Source organism: Genypterus blacodes, unplaced genomic scaffold (genome assembly GCF_046128005.1).
Source record: "Genypterus blacodes isolate CSIRO-AG114 ecotype Tasmania unplaced genomic scaffold, CSIRO-AGI_Gbla_v1 ptg000027l_1, whole genome shotgun sequence".
NCBI classification, from domain to species: Eukaryota; Metazoa; Chordata; class Actinopteri; order Ophidiiformes; family Ophidiidae; genus Genypterus; species Genypterus blacodes.
The window spans coordinates 3,579,754-3,588,850 of NW_027466840.1; the positions used below are offsets into that span (position 1 = coordinate 3,579,754).

General features: G+C 46.8%; 2 protein-coding genes across 4 annotated transcripts; one reads left to right on the forward strand and one right to left on the reverse strand.

Moving 5' to 3' along the window:
- Positions 1-112: 112 nt before the first annotated feature.
- harbi1 (harbinger transposase derived 1) lies at positions 113-2,847 on the reverse strand. The gene is made up of 7 exons (XM_076143889.1): positions 2,705-2,847; positions 2,015-2,187; positions 1,717-1,919; positions 1,518-1,605; positions 1,200-1,407; positions 941-1,116; positions 113-808 (listed from the first exon to the last, which is right to left on the reverse strand). The coding sequence occupies exons 2-7, from the start codon at positions 2,177-2,179 to the stop codon at positions 608-610; spliced, it is 1,041 nt and encodes a 346-aa protein (XP_076000004.1). The 5' UTR covers positions 2,180-2,187; positions 2,705-2,847; the 3' UTR covers positions 113-607.
- Positions 2,848-2,957: 110 nt separating this feature from the next.
- On the forward strand, positions 2,958-8,860 carry atg13 (ATG13 autophagy related 13 homolog (S. cerevisiae)). 3 transcript variants are annotated; one of them, XM_076143888.1, is made up of 18 exons: positions 2,958-3,140; positions 3,568-3,648; positions 3,776-3,856; positions 3,951-4,070; positions 4,238-4,284; positions 4,367-4,507; positions 4,601-4,641; positions 4,731-4,827; positions 4,934-5,041; positions 5,156-5,249; positions 5,416-5,514; positions 5,980-6,063; positions 6,146-6,228; positions 6,307-6,433; positions 6,600-6,677; positions 6,766-6,873; positions 6,959-7,087; positions 7,175-8,860. In XM_076143888.1, exons 2-18 carry the CDS (start codon positions 3,580-3,582, stop codon positions 7,250-7,252), a joined length of 1,584 nt encoding a protein of 527 aa, XP_076000003.1. In that variant the 5' UTR covers positions 2,958-3,140; positions 3,568-3,579; the 3' UTR covers positions 7,253-8,860. The 3 variants fall into 3 exon arrangements, with proteins under 3 accessions (XP_076000003.1, XP_076000001.1, XP_076000002.1); XM_076143886.1 differs by lacking the exon at positions 5,416-5,514 and having other exon boundaries at positions 4,934-5,047; XM_076143887.1 differs by lacking the exon at positions 5,416-5,514.
- Positions 8,861-9,097: the final 237 nt, after the last annotated feature.

Genomic DNA, 9,097 nt, shown 5'->3' on the forward strand with positions numbered 1-9,097 from the left:
AGAGTGCTTCCACTGCGATCACTGATGCTTATCTGGAAAAACTGGTTCCCGTGTTTTTGGACTTTTTGGACACCACAAGTTGAAAGGTTTACAAAGAGAAAGACACTTTCTTCCATAAAACAACCCTTTTTTTTATTCAAATACTGTTTTCCATTATGTTCCTGGAGCCATTTATCAGTGTAGACATTTTCTTCCACCTGTGAGTTACTCCATATACTTTTTGTTGAAGTTTTAAAATCAGTCCACAGCTTAGTTCAGTCAGTCAGTAAGCAACCAGAGTATAGCAGCAGAGTATATCAATGTCAACTGGTACCACTAGGTGGCAGGAGACACTTGATGTCAACGCTTCATAAACCTCAAATCCCTGACTCTCATGTTTGTTTATATACTTTGTTGATCTGGGGAATTAAATGCTATTATATCCACCAGGGGGCACTGTGAGAGCCTAAACATACACGTCTTTGGCAGTAGAAACTCATTAATCCAGGGCCTTTGATTGCAGACAATGATTCGCTCTTAGTGGCACTGATCGGTTTTCGCTCTTACCTGTGACAAACCTCGTCACTTTAACCGTCCCATGCAAGTCTCTGAGTCCAGTCAGCGTTTTTTAACTGAAGTGTCTCTGTATGAGCTGTTTCCTGAGCTCCTCAGCCTCAGTGTCCCGGTCCTCGGGTCTCTGTCTCAGCCTCTCTGGCTGCTCCGGAGGATCCGTCCTCTCAAGGGTCCATGCGTCTAAACCGGACTTCAGGGAGGCGTTATGGAGAACACAGCAGGCCAGCAGGATGGACGAACTCTTCTCTGGAGAGTACTGACAGACAGACAGGAAAGAGGACAAGACACTGAAGCTAAAACACAATTGAAATGGACTCAACTCTGGAATGAAATAGGAAATAGACGCCTCTACGGAAATCAATGACCTCCACAGAATAGAGTAGAATACCTGTAAGTATCCTTTTGCGCCGTCCAAACATCTAAACCTGGTCTGGATGGCTCTGAAGGTCCTGTCCACTATCTCATGCGTGGCATCATGGGCAAGATTATACTGATGCTCTGCAGGGGATTCTGGGTAACTAACTGGTGTCATTAGCCACTTCTTCAGAGGGTAGCGGCAGTCACCTAGGAGACAGAAGTCCTCATGTCAGACATTTCCTTTAAATAGATGATAATGAGAGGCCACTGTGTCTGCTACTGTGTCTCACCCAGCAGCCAGCCGTCCTCTGTGTCCTGCAGCAGCTTGTGGAGGTCCGATCTCTGCAGCACGTCTGTGTCTTTGAGCGCCCCGGGCCAGTGGGTCTCTGCACTGAGCAACAGGCCCCTGGCATCACAAACCAGCATGCAGCCTATAGAGTGAAAACCTTTCTTGTTGATGTATGAGCAGTCCTCACTGTTTGGGGCTTTGATGGCAACCTGGCGACGGGACAGAAAGAACGTGTCTTCACCGTGTATACGCTCAGAGGACCCCTTACGCATTATTACAAAGGAGGAGGTGGAGTTCATGGTGTAATAAAACAACAAACCTGGACGTAATCCAGCACCCCGAGGACTCCTGGGAACCCTGCGACCCTCTGAAACTCCAGGAAGGATTGTTCTTTGCTGCTGGCATCTCTGTTTGGAGACAATTAGTCTATTCTTTACTCCAATAGTTCTTCTTATAATCCCTTCTGGTTACGAACTAGACCATAATGACCAAACATTGATGTGAATGAAGGCTCGTACCTGGTGAAGGTGATGAACTCGGAAGCTTTCTCAGCCAAGGCTTTGGTCACGTTGGTCACGCATCTGGACATGGACGCCTGGCTGATGCCTATAGCGTCTCCCATAGACGACTGGAATGACCCGGATGTGTAGAAGCCCAGAGCGGCCAACACTTGAACCTCGGGGCTGATGGCTCTGGAGCGCTGCGTGCGTCTACATAGAGCCTGACGCACACACACACAAACAGCAGCCAGGATTTGAGTATGTACCAGTATCAAAGAGTGGGAGGGGCCTGGATGGAGGTTCAGGTCACACTCACCTCTCTGAGTAACTCCACCAGGTACAGGATGAACTCCCTGGGGAAGCCGAACGTCGTGAGGAGGAAGTTGTCTGACACTGAATCTAGGTCGAAGCGGTCGAGGGTTTTGTGGCCTCGGCCGTGTAGAAGCAGATCGCAGTCAAGGATGGCTATGGGGATCGCCATGGCAACTCCTGAATGAAGAAATACAGCCGATTATCCCACGATTGTCTATTTATGCAGACGTTTTTGATGCAATAGCAGATTTGAGAATTCTTATCAGGATCTATTATTTCTAAAATAACTAATCTGAAGTTCTCATACACTTTTATTCTACAATTGTTTATATTTTTAATGTCAATGAAATGTGTCCAGACCATTACAGTTTGATTTTACCTCATTTAACAGGATTTAAAAAAAAAAAAAATAGAACTTTAATGAAAAATGTAGTCTTTTGGACATTTGCACTTCAATTCAATTTCAGTTCAATATTAAGCACTATGTAAACGCGAAGTAACGACTGAACATCAATAACAACGCTGATCGCGTGTAGCTAGCAGAAGAGCTAGCAGCTAAAACAACGTTTCAATGACGTCATTTCTTAGACAGCAACGTTAGTGACCCGTGGTTACGTTGCAATAGTTGTATAATTAAGTTCTTATTCAGGTGGATTAGTTATTGTTTGCATCTGTGTTATTTTTAGCGCTTTACCTTTGAGGAAACCATCTGGCTCACATCGACCAAAACACTGGAAACACCGAACTTGTGTCGCAAAGTCGCACTTTCGACATAGTAAATGCGTCAACGTGTTTACGTTTGGATTCTCTGTTTTAAAGTCGACATCATATCAAAGTTTCGTTCCAAAAATACCATTTCCCAATTTCAATTACGAAGTGGTAACGTTTCGTTTGGTATTTGCTGTACGTTTTAACCCATGTTAAATAAATAGCAAAAGTGCCGTTGTGAAACTTCTGCTACCCAAACACGTAGACATGGAGAAGATAAACACAGAGCTCGATGCTGCTGCTGTAGCTTTAGCCTGATTTAGCGGTGTTGTTTGCTCGCTTTCTAGTTTAACGCGACGCCATACCTCTATTAAATACACTCTTAATTTCATGAAATATTACCGATTAGTGGAAAAACGAATGTAAGTGTTGCTTTTCTGCGATGCGGTCTAAAGTGCGTGGCATCTAGTTAGCATTAGCCACTGGCTAGTTGTTAGGGGGCAAGTCATTGTGCTTTGTAGCGCTTTCACGCCGTTATTCGTGAATAAAATGTTACTATTCCAGATGGCGAATATACCAATGGGAATAATGTCCAATGTTGCGTAGCTGTCATTGATTCTAGCTTCGCACTATCTCCAATTTCTTAACTAAACATCGCAACTACGCGCATTAGGCCGCGTTTAAAAGCTATAGGACACAAAATTCACCAAACTACTGCATCTTCTGTTCTTCTTTAGCGTTAAAGTGGTGCCACTGAGTTAATCTATTAAATTCCTGTAGTAACGGGGATTTACTAAAGCTTTTACTTCACTTAAATCTGACATATTGTGTTCTTTGTTGTGTTTTCAGGGTCGTGGAAAAATGGAGACGGACCTGAGCCCCCAGGATAAGAAAGATCTGGACAAGTTCATCAAGTTCTTTGCCTTGAAGGTCATTAAGCAGTGTGTCTCAGTGTAGAATAACATGAACACAGCATCGGTGTGTGTGTGAGAGTTCTGTTTCTACCACTTTAGGATATATACACATGGTTTAATTGTGTGAATGTGTGTGTCTGCAGACTGTCCAGGTGATCGTCCAAGCTCGCCTCGGAGAGAAGATCTTCACACGCTCGTCTTCATCACCTACAGGCTCTGATTGGGTAAGAGTTCAGCCTGCAGGAGAGGAACATAATCATGAAAATAAAGTCATAAATGATCAATTTATGATATTTATTTTGTGTCGTGCTCCCTCAGTTTAATCTGTCCATCAAAGACATCCCAGAGGTCACTCATGAAGCCAAGAAAGCTCTGGCGGGACAACTTCCTGGCGTGGGACGATCCATGTGTGTGGAGATCTCACTAAAGACATCAGAGGTACAACAACAACAACCTGAACCTGCTGCTCTAGATTCATATGTGCTGACAGAAAGTGATGGAGATCTCTCTCTCTCTCTCTCTCTCTCTCTCTCTCTCTCTCTCTCTCTCTCTCTCTCTCTCTCTCTCTCGCTCTCTCGCTCTCTCTCTCGCTCTCGCTCTCTCAGGGCGACTCGATGGAGTTGGAGACCTGGTGTGTGGAGATGAACGAGAAGTAAGTGGACTGTCTCCGCCGCATTTCCCTCCTTTATTAGTCCAATTAACATATATCGACCAATCACTGTGTGTGTGTGTAGGTGTGATAAAGACATCAAGGTGTCCTACACGGTCTACAATCGTCTGTCCGTCCTGCTTAAGTCTCTGCTGGCCATCACCAGAGTAACACCAGCCTATAAACTATCCAGAAAGCAGGGTCACGACTATGTCATATTATACAGGTAAGTGTGTGTATGTGTATGTGTGCGTGTGCGTGTGTGTGTGGTTTGATTAGGTTATATAATAATGCTTTGATCTCTTCCCGTCTGCTCCAGGATCTACTTTGGTGAAGTCCAGCTGAGTGGCTTAGGAGAAGGTAACATGAGCTCACAGCCTGACTGACGGGTCGCTAACCATCACCATCCTTCACTAATCTGTGTGTGTGTGTGTGTGTGTGTTGTGTAGGTTTCCAGACGGTGCGTGTGGGTGTGGTGGGCACACCTGTGGGCACCGTCACTCTGTCCTGCGCCTATCGCACCAACCTGGCGTTCATGTCCAGCAGGTAACTCACAGGAGACCAGACGCTTCAATCACACACGCACTGTAGTCGGCTCAGGTTTACTTACAAGCTTGGTCTCCTCCTCCTCCTCCTCTTCCTCCTCCTGCAGGCAGTTTGAGCGTACGGTACCCATCATGGGGATCATCGTGGATCACTTTGTGGATCCTCCCTGTGGCGGCCAGCGGCCTGCCAACATGGGGCAGCCCTGCAACTACAGGTACAGGTACAGAGACGGACAGGAGAGGAGGCTTGAACGAAGCATTAAAGGACAGACGTGTGTGTGTAGTCGTGCTGTAATCACCATTATGTGTGTGTGTGTGTTTGTGTTCAGACCTCCGGACGAGGAGGACGGGGGCCCGTTTGCTGGGGTCCAGGACTCACAGGAGGTCTGCACCACCTCCTTCTCCACCTCCCCCCCCTCTCAGGTACGAGGACACACACACACACTCCCCCCTCTGCCTCTCTGCCCCTTTGACCTCTGCTCTTCATTTTCACTCCTGTGCTTTCATTTCACTTCTCCCTGTGTGTTTGTGTTCTTACTTTCTTTTCTTCTTCCTATCTTTCTGTGTGTATGTGCGCGCGTTGTTTCAGTGTGTGTGCACACTGAGTCCTTCTCCCACTAAACTTCCTAAGCCCCTCCCCCTGGACAGTCTGCAGCTTCCATTGGCCCCTGGACTTGTCACTCACACTGTGAGTCTACTGTCCATTGCGTGTGTAACGTAGCGAGTGTGTGTGTGTGTAACGTAGTGTGTGAGCTGCTTCAGGCTGCTGCACTGTGAGTCGTGTTTGGTGTCGTTTTATTTGATCAGTTTTTCTGACAAATAATCTGCTTCACAGGCTCCTTTGATCTGCACTCAGATTACATTTAGATTCACTGAACACTTTGGTTCAGCCTCCAGCATGTAGGTGTGTGTGTGTGTGTGTCACTCATACTGTAGGTTTGCTGTGACAAAACGTGGGTGTGTGTGTGTGTCAGTAGATGTCGTCTTCTTTACTCTTTAGTACTTAAACACGTCGTTCAACTTAACTGTAGTTTGATGTTGCTTCAGTTTGCTGTGAGTGATGTAGTTTAGTTTACGCTATTTATAAATCTGATTGTACAAAAGTCGACTAATTGCATGTGAACTGCTCTCTCTCCCCTCTCTCTCTCTCTAGTTGTATGTGTCCCGGCTGTCCCATCAGCCTGCAGCTCTTGCAGGAGCAGCTGATCTCTGTCACGCTGCTGCAGCTCCTAACCAGGTACAACATCCTGCAGCACAACATGGGGTCTTCAGTCACACCGTTTCACTCCAAGAGTTATTTAGAAGTTCTTTGCTCTCAGGTGTTGCATGCTGGGAGAGAGGGAGGCGTGGCCGACGCACATCACCTCACCGTAGACCACGCCCCCAACACACCCGGCAGCAGGTTAGTCAATCTTCCAGGCTTGATCTTTTTTTACTTAATGACCTCCTGCCTCCTAAACCGCTTCCTCTTCCTCCCCAGCGCCGAAGACGGCGGGCTGCCGCACAGCGGTGACGGGCGGAGGAACACGACTCCCGCCGACCCGGTGGAGTCGCTCTCTGCCTTCACCAGGAAGGTCGGAGCGTTTGTGAATAAACCCGGAGCTCAGGTAACCGACCGCCTGAAACAAGTCAACAGATTCATAGGGTGATATCTTTGTTACCAGCAGGGGGCGTCAACCCTCCTAAATCAGAACACTGCATTTAAATCTGCCACAAAACTAAACAACAAATGAGTATAAACTAAACTGTGTGTGTCTGTGTGTGTGTGTGTAGGTAACAGCAGCCAGTCTGGACCTGCCGTTTGCAGCGTTTGCTCCTCGAGGTCTGGACTCTGAGGAGAACGACCCCATGGTAACGTTACTTTACGACCGAGCTGCAGCGTCACTGATTCAGTCTGTGTTCTTCTTCTATATCTTAAACGTGTCCCGTCTGTGTGCAGATTCAGCCTCCAGACTCGCCCTCATGTCCGTCCCCCCTGCAGGCCAGCCTTCACTCTCAGGGCTCAGAGGGATCGGGGCAGCAGGACGACTTCGTCATGGTCGACTTTGTACGCGCTTTTTTGGGCAAAGCTACAATTTATTCAGAAGACAAAATCTGAAGTTAAAATGACAAATGTCTTTTTGCCTACGCAGCGGCCGGCATTCTCCAAAGACGACCTGTTACCGATGGACCTGGGCACCTTCTACAGGGAGTTCCAGAACCCTCCTCAGCTGGCCAGCCTCTCCCTGCACATCAGCTCCCAGTCTATGGCCGACGACCTGGTAACCTTCCCCTTCATCCTGTCATCATTCAGGTCATCACGTGAGCAGAGGGAGCAGCAGTGAGTTTCATGTCTCTTCTCTCTGCAGGACTCGCTGCCGGAGAAACTGGCCGTCTACGAGAAGAACATAGATGAGTTTGACGCTTTTGTGGAAATGCTGCAGTAGACAAGCGGCGGGCGAGGAGGAAAGGACATGAAAAGAGGACAGATGGGACGGTGGCGAAGGACGGGACACAAACAGTCAAAGGGAGAGGAGGAGAGGAGCTGTGAGCGCCCCCTTCAATGTACATACTCACCTGTCTCTCACACACGTGCTTACTTTATTTGCGGCTCGACTGCGTCCTCATCCTTCGCCCGGGATCCGATCACGTGGCGCCAGCAGGTCCAGGAAGGAAGGGACACAAACAACAACAAGCCCGTCCTCATGTTTCCTCTCGTCTCACACGAGCACCACCAAGTCTTCTGAAGTGGAAACCCAACTCACTGTCGACGGACTCTTTATGCTGCGTTCGTCTAAGGGCAGCACTCGGAATTTGCGTCGTCTGAAAGTGGGAAACACACTTAACGTTTACATGCAGATTCAACTGCAATTAAGGCCGTTTGTCTCTTAAATGTCACTTCGATGTGAATCAAATCAGCGTTAACCCAAGTAACCTGGACTATGAGGTTGTATATTGATCCATTCAGACATGCAAACCTCTTGATCTGAGGCTCCTCTGCATTTCCTCAACAGACGGATTCTGGTCACGTATACATCTTACACTAGTATTCGCCTTAATCGCAGTTCGGCTCGCATGTACTCGGGTCAGCCGTCGCCGTGGGGAACCGTGTTGACGCCACTAAGACAAACGCAGCATGGATCGTTTCACTTAAGTATTTTTTCTTTCTCTTAATCTTTACACACATAACAGTCAAAGTCACTGAGATTTCACCAAATAATCCCGGTTTGTTTGGATTCAAACGGAATGGAGCACCAAGCCGTTTTCCAACCGTGAAGAGGAAACGTTTTAAAGCCGGAATCCTTGAGGGAAAAGCACTGTGGTGACCCGTTGTGTCAGAACTGTTTAGTATCTTTTATCCCTGTGCATTAGCAGGTTCATGACATTGCTTTTTTTCATGTTCCCCCCCCCCCCAGCTGGTCTGGAATTCAAACTGCCGGTTTGCAACCAGCCAGGGTCCCGTACCTGAACCTCACACACCAACATGCTTCCATTAAAAGTCTTTTCATCCCAGTCGCAACCCATTAACAAGAGAAGGAAACTCAGTGGAAGGTCGAGTCCCGTTTTAAGGCCACGAGTTAAAAAGAAAAAACGGTAAAAGCCAATCTGTAGAATCACAAAAAACCTATAAAAACCAAAAGTACGTAGAAATCAAAGTCATCTTCCACTGTCCACTGTCCCAGGACTTTGCAACCTTCTGTTAACAGTTCTCTAAACTGTAGAAAGGTGGAGGGCATCAGCCAGCGTGCGCTACATAGTCTGAGTGTAAACATTGGCACCACATTGTAAAATGTTCAAAGTGAGGTTCCACCCCACGATCTCATTAGGGGAAATAATCGTTGAGGTCTAATCAAAGTACAAACATGCGTCACGGGTGATTTTAAGCCATCGTGTACAGGAAATAATGCCACATTGAAGCTGATGTAGAAACATGTACATCATGCATATGTATATTTTGGGTTTGTTAGATTACAGATGACTTATTTCCACAGTTGAGCTTTAATTTCTTTCTCTACATGTTGGTTTAGATGTCCTAATAAAGCATGGCTGCTCTACTGGATCACCACTGGCTGTGTTGATTGTTAGATAAGTGTTTCTCTGCATGTTTCTCCATCTCTCCAGTTCCTGCAGGTGACACTAGGGGGTGCTAGTGCTAAAGCTAACAGGATTTATGCTGGTAGACTAAGACTGAGGTTTCATTACATTTTGATATTCAATTTAATTTGCAAATGAAATTCCTGCTCACTGCACATTTCTCATTCATCTTCATCCTACTGCAGGCGTTTTAGGAC

Coding starts and splice junctions, on each gene's coding strand:
- harbi1 (XM_076143889.1), bottom strand. CDS start 2,179: ATGGCGATCCCCATAGCCATCCTTGACTGCGATCTGCTTCTACACGGC. Junction 1,408..1,517: donor GGGTGCTGGATTACGTCCAG/GTTTGTTGTTTT, acceptor TCCCGTCGCCAG/GTTGCCATCAAAGCCCCAAA. Junction 1,117..1,199: donor AGAGGACGGCTGGCTGCTGG/GTGAGACACAGT, acceptor TCTGTCTCCTAG/GTGACTGCCGCTACCCTCTG.
- atg13 (XM_076143888.1), top strand. CDS start 3,580: ATGGAGACGGACCTGAGCCCCCAGGATAAGAAAGATCTGGACAAGTTC. Junction 6,229..6,306: donor CCCAACACACCCGGCAGCAG/GTTAGTCAATCT, acceptor CTTCCTCCCCAG/CGCCGAAGACGGCGGGCTGC. Junction 6,678..6,765: donor CTGAGGAGAACGACCCCATG/GTAACGTTACTT, acceptor GTCTGTGTGCAG/ATTCAGCCTCCAGACTCGCC.